Genomic DNA, 17,457 nt, shown 5'->3' with positions numbered 1-17,457 from the left:
AAAGTGGGGCAGCACAGGCCATTAAAGAAATAATTTTCACGTGATATTTCAGCCTCAAGTATGGTCATGTGAAGGCACCCATGCCAAGGGACCGATCTCACATGACGTTTGGAAATTACGAGAATATCTCTACAAGACGCTAACACAAAATAACCCCCCTGTTAGGAGGTCCGTGCTGTGAGAACAAATTAAAGTGCAAAACCGGAAACCGATTCTGCTCGCGACTGTACAGTGGCGACCAAAATCGGTTTCCGGTTCCAGCGTTTCGGTTATTCTCAGCGCACGGCCACTTCAACGTACGCTTACCGGTACTACATTAGACTTAGCTCTTTATGGGGTCCACACCATGAAATATGCAACGTGTTTTAACGAAAACTTAGTAGGATGCCAACGTGACCCTCACCAGCGGCCCTTCCAGTCCGGGTTCGGGAATTCGTGGACAAGTTCCTCGCGTGAACATGTCGCCAAGTCAGAAACGGCGCCGACGTGGTTTCGAATACAGCCTTCTGCAATTCAATAGTTTCAGATTGCTAGAGCTTATTTCTGGACACAGTCTATACGCCGATATTCATTGCAAGCTACGGGACTATCAGTTAGACTCGGCACCGCCATACGAAGCTCTATCATATACATGGGGCGATGACTCGAAGAGTGCATGCCGGATATCATTGGATGGTTTACCCTTTCACATCCGACCAAACCTTCGAGACGCGTTGCGTCGCCTGCGGCAACCTCGAGGCACAAGAATCATTTGGATTGATGCGATATGCATTGACCAAAACAGCGCAGATGAGAAAAGCGTTCAAGTGCCTCTAATGGGAAAGATATATCACAGAGCAGAACGGGTGATTGCTTGGCTTGGAGAAGAGACGTTTGATAGTGGGATGGCTCTTGATTTCATTCCATACTTGACCGAGGTTGCTATATTTGACACCGAGTCCATCTGGCTATTCCACCTTGAAAAGTACGAGTTTCTTCGGCGAATGATGTCCCTTGTTCACCTGTTCTCCCGTCCCTGGTGGCAAAGGATGTGGATAATCCAAGAAGTGGCACTAGCTCCGGATGTCCTCGTTGTGTGCGGTTCTCGTCATATTCCTTGGTCCAAATTCCATTCCTTCACCATAGCATGGATGGATACTGGTCATGTGCCGCATCACAGGTCTAACATACTTCAAAAAACTGCGCTTCGTACCCTCGGCATGCTCGTTTCTGGCTTTTCGGAGGCACTAACGAGACTGCGTTCGTCACATCGAACGATCTCCTCCGCGCCTGAGTTACTCAAACTGTCAAATTTGCTATGGTCATTCAAATATCGATTGGTAACTGATCCTAGAGACAAGATTTATGGCCTTTTAGGTCTTCTTAGTAACCACGGAGTCCAGGTCGACTACGGTAAATCATTCGAGGATACATACTTGTCAATCTTCTCCTTGTGCCTGTTGGAAGACAACGGTCTAGACTGGTTTCGTTGGATGACTGGGGAGTGCTACGAGCCTAAGAAGCTATGTCTTCCATCTTGGGTTCCCGATTTTGGTCCGAGATCTATAATACCAATATCCTCTTTTCTGCCTAACCAAGATCAAGGAGAGTTGCAGCGAGCATTCTTGACAGCTGGGCCAGACCGGTCAAGATCACTGTTTGCTATTCAGTTTGGAGATGACCCTTGTACGCTGATTCTCCGAGGCCGTTTGTTTGACGTGGTCAGCCAATGCGGACGTATCTACCCCTTTTCGGATGATATCGTTCTTGCTGGCCGCGCAACCGGACCAATCCTTTCCCACTGGAAGAAAATGGCAATGAATACTCAATTTGAAACGTATCATTCGCGTATTGCTAGAGAGGATGCCTTTTGGAGAACAATTTTGACCGACCGACAGATCGAAGGGCTTCATTTCAACGAAAATTCTGGATGGAACCCAGCACAGCGACTCCCATTAGAAATACAATACATCCCACCCAAAAACGCGAAGGAGGAGCAAGAGTTGTTGCAAGCTATGGAGAATCGACAACTTAGCTTGAACGGACGAAGATTTTGTATAACTAGGAAGGGACATTTCTGCTTACTGCCACCAACCGCTTTCGAAGGGGACCTGATCTGCGTATTGCTAGGCGGAGAGGTGCCCTACGTACTGAGGCGTATCGATTACCAAAGTCAAGATTTCTATACGATGGTGGGGGAATGGTGAGCTGCCACATCACTGCGTACTATTTTGATCACTAACTGGGCTATTAGTCATGTGCATGGAATAATGGATGGTGAGGCTATTACCGACATTTTAGAAGGCAAAGACGTGGGCGATATTTTCAGGCTGCGGTGAGGTTAAATTTGTTTACGAGAAATAATAATAATAAACTGTGTCATTGAATATGTGAAGCCTCTATCATTTCTTTTAGGACACAGGTGTTCTTCGCCACGAAGGGGGAGGCACAGTAATAACATTGCACACTTCATGGACACAGTAACGTTACTGCCACTTTCTTAGCCACATGTGGGGCCATGGAGCGCTAAGACTACTTTGGCAAGCGTACGTTGAGGTGGCCGTGCGTTGAGAATAACCGAACTGCTGGAACCGGAAACCGATACCGGTCATAGCAGGTTCTGCTTCATTTGCCGAAGAAGGGACACTGAACACTTAGGGGAACAGCCCTAAGACAACTTGCTACTAACCACTTAGGAGGGACTCTAGATACACAGAGGAAGGATGAATAGACACAAGGACGGTTATCCACAGGGGCTAGAGGGAGTTAGGTCACCACAGTAAGCTATGGTATGTAGTTAGTGTAATAAGGCCCTTTAGGCGAGTGAGCCGGGCGTAATAAATCAATCAATCAATCAATCGATACCGGTCACCACTGTACGAAAGCCATCGCATTTACGCTGTTACGGCAGAGTGCACTAGATTGAATCAGAATGGCGTGGGAAGAAGAGCCATGCTATGAGTTTGGGGCGATGAGAAGTCTACGATTCATTACACTAGCGCTTCTATGCACACAACCAATATTGACTGAAGGATGAGGCAGGCGTAGGAAGCAGAATCTGCGTCACGTCATTGATTATCGCCTTGCAGCCATCAATGATTTGATCATATGAATCTTTCACATAAAACAGAGTTCCGCTAATGGAGCATGAAAATGTTTTTGCGCACTTCACAGCGAGCTGTAGCATTGTGCGTCATCGGCGCATACCCTATTTTCTTTGTATAGATCTTCACAAGCTGCCATCGTTAATCTCCTTCGCCTCCACATTTCTTTGTTATTTTTTGTTGCGAAAAGGTATTTGAACACTCAAAATAACCCATCCCATTCATGGAACGTGCAACAGACATTCCTCCCCTACCTGACTCACCAACGAAACCTCCAGAATCAGCAACTATGTCAATAGTCGCAGACCGGCCGGTGCCATCCCCTTCCGATGAGCTGTCTCCCACATCCAGGGAGGCTCGTCCTACCGATCCACCAACGAGCCCAGCACCGCGCCCAACGTCATCGAGGCCAGAAGCGACGTCCGAACCAGCAGAGCCATCGAGGTCTAACCCGCCTCCTCCACCGCTGCCGGCCCCATCCTCAAGCGCGGAGCCAAGTGCGACACGTAGTGCGGAACCCATATCTACGCAGATGACAAGCACCGCCTCTCCGACCACCTCAGGAGCGCCGCCAACAATCACATTATTCGAACCAACGCCGACCACCTTCATCACCTCACTCACAATCTCATATTCGCCTTCAGCAAGCGCCACATCAGCCGCGCCAACCATACCCGCAATCTCCACAAGTGGTCTCTCCACCAGCGCCAGGCTCGGCATTGGGATCGGTATAGGTGCTGTTGTTGGCTTCGCACTGCTCATGTGGCTCCTTCACTGGTTCAATGGGCGACACCAGACCCGTCAAAAGAACAAGAAGAGGATTCAAGAAAGCCTGGAACATCACGCGCGGATCAATGCTCTCCCGTCGCAGATGTCGCAACCGGATTCTGTGGTGCTGAACAGGAGGGGGTCGGCAATGTTTGGTATTCATCCCACTAGGTTCGGGGATGTGGAGCAGGAGAGCGTCCAGCACTTGCAGCGGTATCAGCCGTACTCGCGGGAGAGTGGGTACCGGGGTTGGTGATCTATGCATAGATACTTGAAGCTATTTGAACGTGACCTCGCCCGGGTAGACCTGCACTGCAAGCTATGTAACGTCCATCCAATCGTAACGGAACAACCGCCGTGACGGAACACCAGCAGCACTTTCTGCCACAACAACGGCAACAACGATCGCACCGCTTAGATACTCTTGGAATAGATATTGGGCTCTTTAGGTTCTTATATACTTGATATCTTTGGCGTGACTTCTATGTCGACTTTACAATACCGCATCTCACTACTCATATCTTGACACTTCTATCTCAGCCTGCCTTGGCGTCTACGTAAAGTATGGTGCATCTGTCTAAAAGGTCATCACTATGTAGAGTGCTACAGAAAGCGTATATCCCGAGAAGAGTATTACGCTTGATGAGGTGGCTGCGTTGCGGCAGTCATCTGTGCTTTATCAAGCAGGACTGCCAAGCAAAGACCTGCGTCCTTACTGTGCAGAAGAGGCCTAGCCGTAATTTCTCAGCGTTATTATCAAAGCCCGCAACAGCCAGAGCTGAATCGTGTTCAGCAAGCCAAACGGCTCACGTGATAGTTAGCGGCACGCCTAAAGATACTGAGTGTATGAGGATGCTAAGATGCGTAGGCATTTATTCCGAGATTATCCCAACCATGTGATTGTTTTTGGTGTTGTTATGATAGAAAGTGCTGCCGGCGTTCCGTCACGGCGGGGTTTCCGTTACGCAGGGATGGATATTATGTCCTTTTCTATTTTTAGGCGCCACTTCGTCCTTATTCCATCGTTTCTGTGTGCGCGGGTCTTGTCGTTGTTGATCAAGAGAGCGCTGTCGTCTGTCTCGTGCACTACAATACACAAGAATACTTTGAGCGGAATAGAGATGCATGGAACCCAGATGGCGAGCTACAGATTGCTACCTAAGGAATTTCCGGCTAGCTGATGATAGAGTTGGTATGTAACTGGAGCCACGTACCTAGGTAGATGGAACAACGATAAACAACGAAGGCTAACACAAGTGGAAGGTGTCTATCTGAGGCTCATGTGCAAACAGCTCACCAAACATGATCCCATGCACGTATACTTCCCCAATTAGCCTATAGTGGTATTCACCCCACTTTCGCAACAGGAATGGGACTTCACAACCAAGCAACACAACGACGATGTCTCCCTCTTCAGCACGCGTCGATCCTAGTCCTATGTATCCTTTGCTTGTCCTGAAAGGCCTCGTCCTATTTGAGGCACGCATCATGTGCGAGAAGTATATATCTGCAAGTCTTACCAATGCTGGTTCTTGAGTCTCCATGTCGTCTCTCAAAAGTGCATTGTATCCTTTCTCTGCTTCCGGTCCCGCGTGATTGTCACCTTGACCAAGGTAACCACGGTTGAAATGGTTCAGTATTGGAGTCTTCCATACTGCTTCCTTTCGCGCCTTGGCGTTCGGGTATGCTTCGCACTCTATGTCACTGAGGTAGTCGAATGTTTGTCGTAACCAGTGGACTATGTGTCTTCTGTTGGCGGGTGTTACATCGTTTACTGAGACGTCTGCTCGGCGCACGTCGAGGAACGTTAAGGTATCCACTGCAATGCCGTTGATCTTCAGGATTTTTGGGTTGCATTCTCCAAAGGCTATCACGGCTTGCTTCCCTTTGCTTGCATCGAACACGGACGTCCCATGCCATCCACGGCCGCAAAGCTCTCGAATCGGAATCCATCCTTGCTGACCCGTAAAATGGGGTACCCAGCTTGGGAGATCTGTTTGCACGCCATCCCACTTGCAGTACGCCAGCAGGGCAAGATCGCCCTTTGTATAAATCGCCCGAACCGCTTTCCTGTACAGCTCGACAGGTGACAATGTGTAGTCAACTTCAATGCCCAGCTCCTCGCGATCCGACGCCAGGTTAAGCAGAGCGTAGATATGATCCAGTGGATTTGTTGCTTCCAGTTCAGCTTTCCAGGCTTCTTGCAAAAGCATGCGTAAGTTTCTGTTATAGATTTGATTTTCAGGCTCGGCGAGAAATTCTCGCAGCTTTTTCTTTTGCTCGTCGTCGATAGCTGGATCAGCAAGATCGTGCCTAATTTCTTCTCCAAGGCGAAGCTCCCGACGCGTCATTACAATAGCCCACGGGCGATGATCAATGCCATCAATCCCTCGCGGGTGAAGAACCATCTCTGCCGTCTGGCTATCCCACGTTACCATAGAAGTCCGAAAATGCTCTTCCTTGGCTCTCTTCGTCCCGCAGACGACCACGATATCATTCGCCGCAGCAAACTCCTGCCAGATCCAGACGCGAGACCAGTACGGCCTCTCGAACAAAGCAGCTACATCATCTATGGGAAACGGCCGTACCCAGTCTCCTCCGGAGACCTGCTGCTTGAACATTAGCCCAAATGCAGCAGCGAGTTCCAGGTCGTCCGGATGCAGCTCCTTCACAGCTGACTCCGGGATCTGCGTCATATCAACCACGCTATCTGGAAACCCCTCCGCATGCGCCTTTTCCCTGAAGGGCTTCAAAGCTTCCGAGACTCTTCGCATTCCCATCAGAACTTCCATAGCGAGGTTGCTGCTCTTGTTCCCAGGACCTAGCCACACAATGACCCTTGCGGCTCGCTGATAGATCTCATACATCATCCCCACCTGCCACGCCTTCTCTTCATCATCTCTCTGGTTAATGCAAAGAGCGTCGATCCAAAGATAAAGAATTGGCGCTTCTTCCAACTTCTCCTTTTCGCTTTCTACTACAATATGCCGCAAAGCACTGTTCAAGTTCGGTGAGATATGGAGTTCCGGAAGTTCTTCGTCAAGATTGGTGTTTTCGTCGACAATATATAGAGGGTATGATGGCTTACTGGGTCCCCAAGTATAGCTCAATGCTTCGAATTTCGCGTCTGAAGGCATATCGTCCAGCGACACAATTCGCACAGCGCATACGAGGGCCAAGAGGTCTTGTGCTGCTGATATTGTGGGCATGTACCTCTTTGGGACGCATAGGATGCGAATCTCCCTTTTCTCTTTATTGAGTGGTTTGTACTGGTATGTCCATTCTGACCGGGCTTCATTGAGCATATCTTGCGTCTGGCTTTCCGGCCTCCTGTTTTGAGACGCCGTATAGAGTATTTCGTTGAGAAACAGAAACGTTGAATTGATGCCATCGTAGCCCATGGGCCCGTCGCAGAATTCCCAGTATTGTGGCTTCTTCCATCCTTTCCTAATCAACTCGATCAATGGAGTGCTGTATTGACATCCTGGCAGATGCCAGTACCCAGGGTGCTCCTTCTCAGCAACAAGCCATACAAGAACTGCACAACCGTTGCACTTGAATCGTGCAGATGTGTCCTTGCCGGATTCAGGGCTCCACGTAAACCCAGACTCAGATAACTCTTCCGGCGATGGCTCTTTGAACTCACGGTTCTCAAAGGTAGATGAGCGTTCCGAAACGGACCGGGATACTACGCACCCCATTTCACCGACAGACAGCTAACCTTGAACTTCTGCAGCGAAATTAAGTAGATCTTCGTCAACTTCCAACTTCTTCTTCTTCTGGGAGATGGGTAGCACAAAAGAGGATTCAGGCTGAGAAGGAGGCCGTCGAAACCCTCGGAAAAGTATGAGGCCGCGAAGTCTGTGGCTCAGCTGAACACCCCGCTCCAGCAGGGGTTTAGCGCCCTCGTATTTGCCCTTAGCCTTTAACAATGCTCTCTTTATTATTGTTGTTCCTTCTGTCTCGCTCTTACGTCCTTCCAATTCTTTATATAATTCTACAGATGAATAGACGCTAGTGCTTACATTTGTGAGGACGGTCCCTGGGTCTCCACGAGCGGCTGGATCACCGATGCTTGCACTGCAACTGCATGAGGCAAAGGCGAATGGCTGGGTAGGTTGGGATCTATCTCAAGCTATCCGAAGGTGGAGAGCAAAGGGTTGCTTCCACGGGTCGATCTAAATACACTGTAACTTAAGGCAAACACGCAACTAATTAGAACAATTCCTGTGACGGACTGCGCAGGGGCCTGAAGACGCTAAAGTTCGGGCCTCAGCGCGTCGTCCTCGGGGCGTGCATGGGCTGGGAGGGAAGCCTGGGAGCTGATGGAGGTGGGGCGCTAGCGGGGTCTAGCTCACGGCCCGGTGCTTAGCTTCTGCCCACAGCATTCTGTGTCCTTGACTATTTCGAGCGCTTGCAGAAGCTAAGCAGCGCAGCCGTTTGGTATATGGCATGCCGCTATCACGTGAGCTGTGCAGGCTTGCTGAAAACGAGTCAGCTCTGGCTGTTGCAGGCTTTGATAATGACGCTGTTAAATTACGGCTATACCTCTTCTGTACAGTAAGGATGTATGTAACGGGGTTAACATGGCTTTGGGCTAAGCTAACCTCGAAGGGGTTCTGGTGGGAGATGCGGGCTCAGGTAGGGGTATAGTCGCGTTGGGTTGATGAGGTTAGATCATTACGGTGACGCCTAGCATGTAATGGTGAAGCATTAACAATAACAACTACGCTCCTGGCTTGCGGTCCACTCGAAATGCTCTCGGGCTGCTCTCCACTGGAACTCAAGACCTAGACGCCTACTATTGGAAATTTGGGCACCCATACTGTGGTCCCATGGTACAAGCCGTATTGAAAGCTGCTGCATCTCCATCTGGCCCTCAACATACATACCACCTGGTACAGTCAGATCATCTTTTAGTCCCTCAACAAAGTCGGTGTGATGGCGAAAATAGTCGAGGATGTATCGTGGTCCTTTCTCAAAGAAGGTGGCGTTGTCAGTGTCGACCACTTTATATAACCACCGCCGATCACTTTCTCGTCGTTCCTCGTACTTGAAGATTACTCCGAATGAGTTCCATGAAGGGCCCATTCTCTTGTTCCACGCTCGGCATGGCTCGTCCATCTCAAAGATCATCAGGCACTCGAAGGCACCTTTATGCCCAGCATGAACCATCCTAGTATTTGGATCCCAACACCCATATGGAGCTACTACCCCCATTTGAAGACCTTTGCTACGCAATCGGTCGTACGCTTCCGGAAATATAATCCCATTATGGCGTACGTCATGCACGTCTTTTGGCGATAGTACCTTAGAGACTTGGATGATAGCCTCCCCAGCGCGACGACATGCATCTTCATCTGCCAGAGCGTCAGGAGACGCCCTGACACAGAAGTCATTGCCTGTCTGACGCAAAAATACACCCACCCGGTTTCCTTTGGATTGAGATTGATGCCCTAGTGGCAGCACGAGACATCCGGATGGGTAGTGAAACTTAAGCGGAAACTGGAATCGTATTCCCTGGTTTGTGACGTAGAATTCACGGTAGACAGTGTTGATACTGGCCGCTGCTTCTAAATCGTGACTCTCGCTAAACCATTCTGGAGACTTGGCCAAAAGCCCAGAAAACATGGATGGGAATGGATCCGTCCAGGCAAAGATGGACAGGTCAGGATTCTGTTTGATGATCTCTTCTTGGAGGCGAACAAACGCCTTATTTCCTTCCCCATAAAGAAGCGGCATGTTGACGTCGAACAATCCCATCAGGCAGTAGGCAAGGTCCTCGGATCTTGTGGTTTCTCGCTTTGAGGCCCATGACATGCGAACAGCGACTGGGAGATCGAGCACGTTTTTGAAAGTTGAGATATGGGTAATCCTGGTTATAGTCTCTTGGAAACTGACCCTGTTCCCGCGGTAAGCCCAGATACCATCATAGAAGTCCAATTGTTTTGGTGCAATCAATTCCTGGAGTGTCCAGCCTCTGGTAAACCACCTGGACTTCTCAAATGTCTCTGGATCTGTAGTCATGTCGGACAGATAGGCGAAGCAAACGTCCGCTTCCCGGTAATAGTTGTACATAGAATTTATGGCTTCACTTAGCTCGGCGCTGGAGCTTTTGTCGATGCAGCAAGTATCGATCCAGACATGTTCTATACTGACTTGTTCGAAATACAAGCGGTCGTTATAGAACCGACCTTCTTCGACGCTCCTCTTGTGGTAATTCTTCGCAATCTCGCAAGTCTTCAGAATCTTCTCGTATCCTCGCTTGGATGTAGTTCGCGGAGGCCGATGTTCAGGCTCGACAAGCATCTCCTGGAAAGTTACTTCATCGCCGTCGGGACCCCACGTATGTGACAGAATCGCGTAGCGCGGGACCTTGCTCGTGAATGACTCAAGGCGGGCGGTCACTACATTTATGAGGCGCATACTGCATGTGGAAGCATGGAAACACTCAGATTGTCAATTGATGGAGCTTCGTGGTCGCCTGTACTCTGGGCGCAGGAGTGGGCAGGGCTGACTGTGTTGTCAGCTGCGCCACCATCAATACGAGGAGGCGACCCCATCACATATGGGCATAAAATCACACTGAAACCGTACGCCTGTTTTCAATGGTTCCTTATTATATAATGTCGATTTTGCAACCGAAGATGTCAGTACTATTATCAGACCCTCGCCTATATGGCTCCGACTACCACGTGACATATGAAGCTCCTCTAGCAGGTATGCGCGTGACCTACTCAAACTCCGCGCGCCTCAACACAGGCACCTTGAACCTCTTCCTCCCCGAAACACACCAATCTCCAATTGCGAACAGTATGACAAAACCTGCGATCGGACCGGCGTAGTTCATTGTCTCCCTATCAACCGGCCTGAAACTCGGCAACGGCAACCAGCAGAGTACGAATAAGATGTACACCATAGCAGCGAAGTTGATGAACGGGCCGACCCTGCCGAGTCTAAACGGACCCCAAGGGATGGGCGTGGGGTGCTTGGTAGACAAGCGCCGAATGAAGATGAACAAGATCGGAATGAAGTACGAGATGTAACCTCCTAACGCAGGCAGCGAGATGAACGCATTGAACGCCGTCGTGCTGCCCACATTGATGATTGCCAGTATACACAAGCACGCACCTAGCAGTATCAACGCATTCAGCGGCATCTTGAGCGTCGGATGCACCTTCGCGAACGTCTTCGAAAACGGCAGCCCATTGTCGCGGGAGAACGCCCAGATGAGGCGCGACACCGACGCGAAGACATTGAAGAACGAGACGAAGATAATGATGCAGATGACGATGACGAAGAGGTTCGTCGCGGGCTTGGAGCCGGTGGCTTGGTAGTAGACTTGAATGATGGGAAGGGGGTCGGCGGCGACGACGGCGGGGTCACCAATGGTGAAGAGCACCGTAGTCATGAAGGCAAATTGCATGATACCGTTGAGGACGACGGAGAAGATCATCGAGCGCGGAACGCGAATGCGGGTCTTCTTGACTTCGTCAGACATGTGCATGACACCATCTGCGGGATAGATTAGTTTCTGTGTGAACTGATGTTTGACGTGAGGAGGGACAAGTGTGCGAATGGACTGGAAGGAGACTGACGTACCGAAACCTGTCAATGGGTATGCCACAGTAAGTAGACCGATACCAAACGCCACGACGGGCTGCTCCCAGCCACTGTCGTGTGTGAGAGTCTTAAAGACATAGTCGGGAGAGCTTCGAGGCGCCAGCACCACCAACGTAATAATGCTGACGATGAAGAAAATAACATGCAAGAGAGCTCCGATGGCTTCAAATGGGTTAAGCAGCTTCCTAAAGTAGAAGTTGGCGAAGAAGGGCAGCGAAGTGATCGCCCACATCAACAGCGTCGTGTGCCATTGCTTGGGAACGTAGTCAGGGTTGTTGAAGATGACCAAGCCCGTGATGATGTTCGAGATCAAAGCTGGATTAGATGTGCAAGAGCAGATCCAAGCAAACACAGTGATCCATCCTAATGCATGTCAGTCGCCTATGAAGGCTGTGTGTGTGAGCGCCAACGTACCTTGCATGAGACCGAAGAATCGGGGCCATTTTGGAGCGAACGTGGCTGACCAGCGATATTGGGCTCCAACGGTTGGATCCCTTGCGCAGGGTCAGTTCCGATCATTTGGAAACCGGTGGACGTCCTGCGATAACGTGCACATCGGGGCACAGTGCTTACATAGATGCCATTTCGGCCAACGAGACCACCACGAGTGTGGTCCCGAATCCTGCCAAGATACTTCCATAGACGATAGACGCTGGACCGCCATTGCTCAGCGCGAACTGGAATGTGACTGCTGCAGCTTCCCAAGAGCACTGCAGCACAAAGGAGAAGTTGACCGTTGAGACCAGGTTAATATAGCGCTACAACGGGTGAGACGCTGATCACCACACGCGCGCGACAATGCGCGACCATGGGACTGCTTACCTCCAAAGTGCCGCCGTTATGCGCGTTTTGTTGTTTGGCGCGCTCGTCGTCAATCGCCTCCTGGGCAGCGATATCGTCGACCTCCCCGGCTCGGGCCGTCAGCTCCAAGTCCCTATCCTTATTCATAGCCAATTTTCGTGCACAAACAAAGCGAGAGGGCGAACACCTTTGACTCCCAGCACAGTGGTAAGTGAACAGGATACAGCCGCGTCCCCAACTCGATTTTGATCTCGAGGAGGGCCCTGAAGCAACTGAATCATGCCATCAAATAGCGGCTCTCCTGCAGCGGGGAAATTTTGCACCCTGGCCTGCAGGGGCTGCAGGAAGGGCCGGTACGTGCATCTTCGATGCATGAGTGTTTATCCCTCCCACCCCCACGACGCGATTCTTGATGAGGCTAAGCACCGGCCGGGGATGAGTGTTAGATGGGTTTAGGGCAGTAGGCTTGGTAATGCTTTTTGAAAAGATGCCGGCTCCAGATCGTGCGCTTCGACAAAATGTCCTTACTTAGATCGGCTATGGGGACTCGACCGGACTGGACTCGAATGTGCGACGGTGCGATGCAGACGTATAACGCCACGCACGCGCTCGCTAGAGCAGTGTGATTCGTACAGGGAGATTCCAGACTGCGCATGCGTCTACACGAGAAAAACAAATCCTCCCATCGCTACGGTTGAACATTCGAGATGGTGCTCCGGAGGGATGGATGCCGATAGGATTTCTGGTTCTCGGTTCAGGCCGCCAAAGCATCAGTGGCGTGGGCAGAAGCGAAAAGGTTGCGGCTGAGTCCTCGCTTGCATCTGAAGTGAACGACTTGACAGACCAGAGATATACACCGTGGTCGCAGAAGCACCGGAAAGATGCTCCGAGATCATACCGGAGGGATGTTCGGCTATCGATATTTGTTCGGTTCATATGTTGCAATCGAATGGCAGAGCCGTCTCTTTGATGCGAAAGTGACCCCCGAACGCCAGTCTGCAGTAATCCTGCTCATCCTTAAGCGATGCCAATCATGCCCCAGTCTGGAAGGCGCAAGGTTATCTTCTGCCGCGTTGCATGCAGCAGGGTGAAGTGCCGAGCTTCAACCATCAGCGCGCCTATTCGTTTGGGGAGAAAGCCTCAGTGTACCCGCCACCATCCATCCGCCGCGCAACAACATGGAAGGACGATGTCGAAGAGTAGTCATCACTATCAGTGCTGCCCCGCGCCAAAAGGGACCGGAGATGATAGCGCACGGGAACCAGTGGGAGCTTCAGTGGACCATCCGAGCGGCGGCGACTAGTCGCGGGGAAGCCGCTTCCCGGTCCGTCTACTTAGTTGCGCGAACCGACCGCTGTCGTTTCACGCGTACGAGTCACGGCTTGACATCCCACGCCAATCCCTTGGAGGAAACCATTGCTGCTCGCCAATCACAAAATAAGTAAACAGGGCCGCTTCCTGTCAAATCCCTGTCAATGCCTCGGCGGGAGGAAGTTTCCGTCCCCTCCGGGCCGATCCATTGGCTCTCGTTGTCGTCACAACGAGTTCCCTGCAAGATGAATGCCATTGTGCAGCTGAGAGTCTGAGACATCCCCCGTGTCCCTCACACACTTCAAGATCGTGCCCAGCCGTCGAGAAAAAGGCGCTGTGATGTCTTCGATCCGTCGTTGACCGATGGACGCACAGTCTCGCAACACAGTAACATGGCAGCAGTACCTAACAAGCCAGCATTGCATCCGCTGACTTCGGATGACCGCGGCTCCCTCATCATCATCATCGCGTACTCGTGGATCTTCATCACTGTCCTAGCCGCGGGCATTCGATTTGGTCTTGCTTGGAGCAATCGATTGCACTTGAAAAAAGACGATGGCACTTTTGCGCTCGGTGTGGTAAGAACTGCGTGTCAGTCTGTGTGCGCTGGCCATCGCTAAGCTCTATAGGTGTTGGCTGTAGCTTCATCTGTATGCTTCCACATCGCTAGCAACAATGGCCTGGGCAAGAAGATGGCCAAAGTCCCTTTAGATGATTTGGACGTCTACTACAAGGTAAGCACATGGCGTTGAGTTGGATTTAAGGTTCAACTACTCACCTAGCGTAACAGGCAACGTACGCCGGCGAGATACTCGGCCTGGCCGCCCAATATTGGGCCAAAGCGTCGTTCTTGCAATTGTGCGAGCGAGTTGCACCTCGCAAACAAAAGCATTATAACATCGTCTTCGGGATGGTAACCTTCTGGGGTGTCTTCTCGATACTCGCAATTGCATTGCAATGCGGCCTTCCGGATCCCTGGGTCTTCAATCCTGAGGACTGTCCGACGAAAGGCATGATGTACTATCCGGTAATCATCATGAACATCATCACCGATCTCATATTGGGGACCTGGATTCTTCCTACGCTCTGGAAATTGTTGATGGACCAAGATCGACGCATCCTAGTCGTGATGCTGTTTGGCTCACGCATAATGTGTGTCCTTTCTACCCAGCATTTGTTCCAATGCTAACTGTTCAGCGTTGCTTGTGTTGCCGCTGCACAGCTCAATTCAGTTGCACGGCACATACTGGATCCCGACGTGACTTGTGAGTCCATTTTGCGCACGGGTTTATTCTCACCGCTAATGTGAACAGACCAGTCCTTCGGCCGTGTTTTGTGGGCCCTGTACGTACACTATCAACCCATCTCATCCTGAAGTTTGCTAAGTCCGGCAGCTGCGTCACACATCTTTCCGTTCTCCAATCTACAATACCTCGGACCAAACGTTTCATCGCAGCTCTTAACATGCGAACGCATGCCACTGTCCGCCTCACAGCATTCGAACTCCAACTCCCAACCGATCCTACCACCCTAACAATCCCGGGAAAAGGCTTAGATACCTTCGACAGCTCTGAAGCAACGACCTCGCGCCCTGACGAAGCCCACACCCGCTCCCGCTCTCCAACCCGCAAACGCTCCGACTCCGACCGCCGCTCTTCCTCGCACTCGCCCACACGCAGCATGCAATCAGAAAGGCCCCTGGTCCCTCTGCAACTCACGCCCAGCGCCGAGCTCTACTTCAAGACCGAGATCGTTGCGCAGCCCGACCCCGCCGCCAAGGACGCTGGCCGCACGTCAAAAAAGTACGACAACAAAGACTGGAAGAAGTACATCCGGCGCAGCAGGAACGAGGATGATATGGCCTTGTCCAGTATGTTTAGCTGGAAGAGTAGGACGAGCACGCGGATCGTGCAGACGAAGGAAGTGACGCAAGAGGTCGAGCTCGTGCACCAGCCGAAGGAATCGCGATGGAATTTCAGGCGGCAGAGCGAAGTGTCGAAGCGAAATAGTGCAAGTGGGGTGGGGCAAGTTGATGGCCAGGGCCAGGGCCAGAGCTGAGGTGCCCTGGTTGAGGATGGGTCTAGAAAGAATCACGAGATGGTATGTCCGGCGTTGCGGTGGCGATTTAGCACGATACCCATTGCGTTCTTGACATTGTTCTTGCTTCGGCGCTTTTAGGCGCCCTTATCGCGATGGTATGTTTGGGCGGGCGTTCAGGCTTGGTTGTTTGGTAGAGGTAGAATATGGTAGGGCACTCGCCCAAACTCAACTTAAAGTCGAGACTTTCATCATACAGACGGGAAAGGATGATAATATAAATTGGATCAATGCCGTCATGAATCACTGATTAGATTTCTGGCTCGGAACGCCTTCGTCAGGGTGCGTCGCGCGTCTAGACCAAAGCATCTGAGCAATAGCAGCAAAGCCGAACCTCATCACCCATATTCACAACACAAGAGCGTCATCGCCCGCTCCAGGCCCACGACAAAGTCTCCGATATCCTCGTGAACATCTAACTCACCGCATAGGACTGTGTAAACACAGACCCCATCTCCGTACCACACGCCGTAGTCACAAGCCGGTGCCGTCAGGATACCTCAGATGCACACTACCTGCAGAGCCAACGCCGAGCCAACCAATCCTCACCCCTGTAAACAGGAGTAACGCAAAGAAAATATGCTATCAAGACCACGCACCACCCTCCCTTCCCGTCCCATTCCGATTCGAGGCAGCTCCTCCCGCTCCCTCCGCTCCATACTCTCAGGTCGCCCAACGCCCGAGTCCTACCTAGAGTCCTACATGCCGACATCATGCACATCCAATCACCTCCTGCGGAGCTTGTTGCTGTCCAAGCTCGACGGGATAAAGTATCCCGCGGCGCATGCGGCATCCATGTCATCTCTGGAGTCAGATCACAACACCGACGACGAGTGGAGCGAGGAGGGCGACGAGCGGGATTGTCTAGTATTCTCCGCCCCGCCGGCATCGTTGCAGGAGCAGGCGGATGCGAAGACGACATCAAATGATGATATCAAAGTGCGCTACGCGTACATCTAGCAGCGCGATATCCATGTGTGGAAGGTCAGCTGTCCCATCGTGGGCCATGGGAAGATGCACATCGTGAGCCGGCAATTTGGCAGCGTGCAGCAAGTGTACGGCTGTTGTGGGAAGGGCCCGCTGGTGAGGCGTGTGAGGAGGCTTGCGTGTAGGGTGAACGTGTGTGTATATTATGTGATTACGAAGGGGGATGGCAGGAAAGATATGATTGGAGAAGAGGAACTGCAAGGCGAGTGGGAGGACAAAGAGATGCAGTGTGGCACCAACTGTGATGAGGATGAAAATGGGGATTGGGAAGTGCTAAAGCAGGAAGAAGAAAGGAGCGAAGAGCAAAGGACGGAAACATCGTCACCACCTTGTTCAACAAAGGAGACAGGATTGCTGGATCCACCTGTGGATACAACCCCCACAATCACGACGATGGCGCATTCTTATAGATACGCTAGGGGAAAGAGGATAGATTCTCTGGCAGGAGAAGGATACTGGCAGGGTGGACTTGGTGAGGCTGCTTGGAATGACTTCGCCCTTATGGTAAAAGGTACGGACGGGTTGTGACGTAGTATACAATGTACGCATTCAACGACTGCCTGTGTGTGTATGCCACAGAGAAATACAGAACTCAAATTGTTATCAGACGGCGCGCCACTTGCCTCGGGTGTGTCTTTCGCGGTTTCGAGAATTGATGTACGAGGAAGTGATAACTTCCTATCAGAGTTTGATAAGAGTCCATAAGGGAGGTTTCTTTGTTGTTTCTAGACTAATACAATATCACGTGGGTCGCTTTCGTCCCCTTTGCCGTACATGTAGTTGTCGA

The 17,457-nt window shown here is 51.2% G+C and overlaps 7 protein-coding genes across 7 annotated transcripts; 4 read left to right on the top strand and 3 right to left on the bottom strand.

The window, feature by feature from the left end:
- Nucleotides 1-239: 239 nt before the first annotated feature.
- CC84DRAFT_1142628 (uncharacterized protein) lies at nucleotides 240-944 on the top strand (the record flags this gene model as incomplete). The annotated part of the gene is made up of 2 exons (XM_018176376.1): nucleotides 240-296; nucleotides 384-944. A coding segment is annotated over exon 2 (486 nt), but the record flags the coding sequence as incomplete, so codon positions are not given.
- Nucleotides 945-3,234: 2,290 nt separating this feature from the next.
- CC84DRAFT_610768 (uncharacterized protein) lies at nucleotides 3,235-4,147 on the top strand. Its single transcript, XM_018186886.1, has one exon. The coding sequence runs from the start codon at nucleotides 3,307-3,309 to the stop codon at nucleotides 4,105-4,107; it is 801 nt and encodes a 266-aa protein (XP_018037037.1). The 5' UTR covers nucleotides 3,235-3,306; the 3' UTR covers nucleotides 4,108-4,147.
- Nucleotides 4,148-4,974: 827 nt separating this feature from the next.
- CC84DRAFT_610766 (uncharacterized protein) lies at nucleotides 4,975-6,368 on the bottom strand. The gene has a single exon (XM_018186885.1). It carries the CDS (start codon nucleotides 6,287-6,289, stop codon nucleotides 5,099-5,101), a length of 1,191 nt encoding a protein of 396 aa, XP_018037036.1. The 5' UTR covers nucleotides 6,290-6,368; the 3' UTR covers nucleotides 4,975-5,098.
- Nucleotides 6,369-8,550: 2,182 nt separating this feature from the next.
- CC84DRAFT_1116408 (HET-domain-containing protein) lies at nucleotides 8,551-10,277 on the bottom strand (the record flags this gene model as incomplete). Its single annotated transcript, XM_018175461.1, has 2 exons — nucleotides 8,551-10,005; nucleotides 10,042-10,277. 2 exons carry the CDS (start codon nucleotides 10,275-10,277, stop codon nucleotides 8,565-8,567), a joined length of 1,677 nt encoding a protein of 558 aa, XP_018037035.1. The 3' UTR covers nucleotides 8,551-8,564.
- Nucleotides 10,278-10,570: 293 nt separating this feature from the next.
- CC84DRAFT_610652 (amino acid transporter) lies at nucleotides 10,571-12,654 on the bottom strand. Its single transcript, XM_018186884.1, has 5 exons — nucleotides 12,297-12,654; nucleotides 12,048-12,232; nucleotides 11,889-11,968; nucleotides 11,454-11,837; nucleotides 10,571-11,366 (listed from the first exon to the last, which is right to left on the bottom strand). The coding sequence occupies exons 1-5, from the start codon at nucleotides 12,420-12,422 to the stop codon at nucleotides 10,585-10,587; spliced, it is 1,557 nt and encodes a 518-aa protein (XP_018037034.1). The 5' UTR covers nucleotides 12,423-12,654; the 3' UTR covers nucleotides 10,571-10,584.
- A 1,324-nt stretch (nucleotides 12,655-13,978) lies between these two features.
- CC84DRAFT_1215708 (uncharacterized protein) lies at nucleotides 13,979-15,644 on the top strand (the record flags this gene model as incomplete). The annotated part of the gene is made up of 6 exons (XM_018182739.1): nucleotides 13,979-14,164; nucleotides 14,216-14,320; nucleotides 14,377-14,738; nucleotides 14,784-14,851; nucleotides 14,900-14,930; nucleotides 14,981-15,644. 6 exons carry the CDS (start codon nucleotides 13,979-13,981, stop codon nucleotides 15,642-15,644), a joined length of 1,416 nt encoding a protein of 471 aa, XP_018037033.1.
- Nucleotides 15,645-15,918: 274 nt separating this feature from the next.
- On the top strand, nucleotides 15,919-17,375 carry CC84DRAFT_1204392 (uncharacterized protein; the record flags this gene model as incomplete). Its single annotated transcript, XM_018181903.1, has 3 exons — nucleotides 15,919-16,550; nucleotides 16,644-17,181; nucleotides 17,278-17,375. The coding sequence occupies exons 1-3, from the start codon at nucleotides 16,263-16,265 to the stop codon at nucleotides 17,373-17,375; spliced, it is 924 nt and encodes a 307-aa protein (XP_018037032.1). The 5' UTR covers nucleotides 15,919-16,262.
- Between the last annotated feature and the right edge of the window lie 82 nt (nucleotides 17,376-17,457).

The sequence above is a fragment of the Paraphaeosphaeria sporulosa genome (assembly GCF_001642045.1).
Source record: "Paraphaeosphaeria sporulosa strain AP3s5-JAC2a unplaced genomic scaffold CC84scaffold_4, whole genome shotgun sequence".
Classification (NCBI taxonomy): domain Eukaryota; kingdom Fungi; phylum Ascomycota; class Dothideomycetes; order Pleosporales; family Didymosphaeriaceae; genus Paraphaeosphaeria; species Paraphaeosphaeria sporulosa.
The sequence above is the reverse complement of the archived record's forward strand: the minus strand, read 5'-3'. Positions and strand labels throughout refer to the sequence as shown.

What these genes read in the sequence shown, in the direction of transcription:
- CC84DRAFT_610768 (XM_018186886.1), top strand. Translation starts at nt 3,307, where the DNA reads ATGGAACGTGCAACAGACATTCCTCCCCTACCTGACTCACCAACGAAA.
- CC84DRAFT_610766 (XM_018186885.1), bottom strand. Translation starts at nt 6,289, where the DNA reads ATGGTAACGTGGGATAGCCAGACGGCAGAGATGGTTCTTCACCCGCGA.
- CC84DRAFT_610652 (XM_018186884.1), bottom strand. Translation starts at nt 12,422, where the DNA reads ATGAATAAGGATAGGGACTTGGAGCTGACGGCCCGAGCCGGGGAGGTC. An exon ending in ATAACGGCGGCACTTTGGAG is followed by an intron (nt 12,233 to 12,296) that starts GTAAGCAGTCCC and finishes CACCCGTTGTAG; the next exon opens with CGCTATATTAACCTGGTCTC. An exon ending in TTGGCCGAAATGGCATCTAT is followed by an intron (nt 11,969 to 12,047) that starts GTAAGCACTGTG and finishes ACCCTGCGCAAG; the next exon opens with GGATCCAACCGTTGGAGCCC.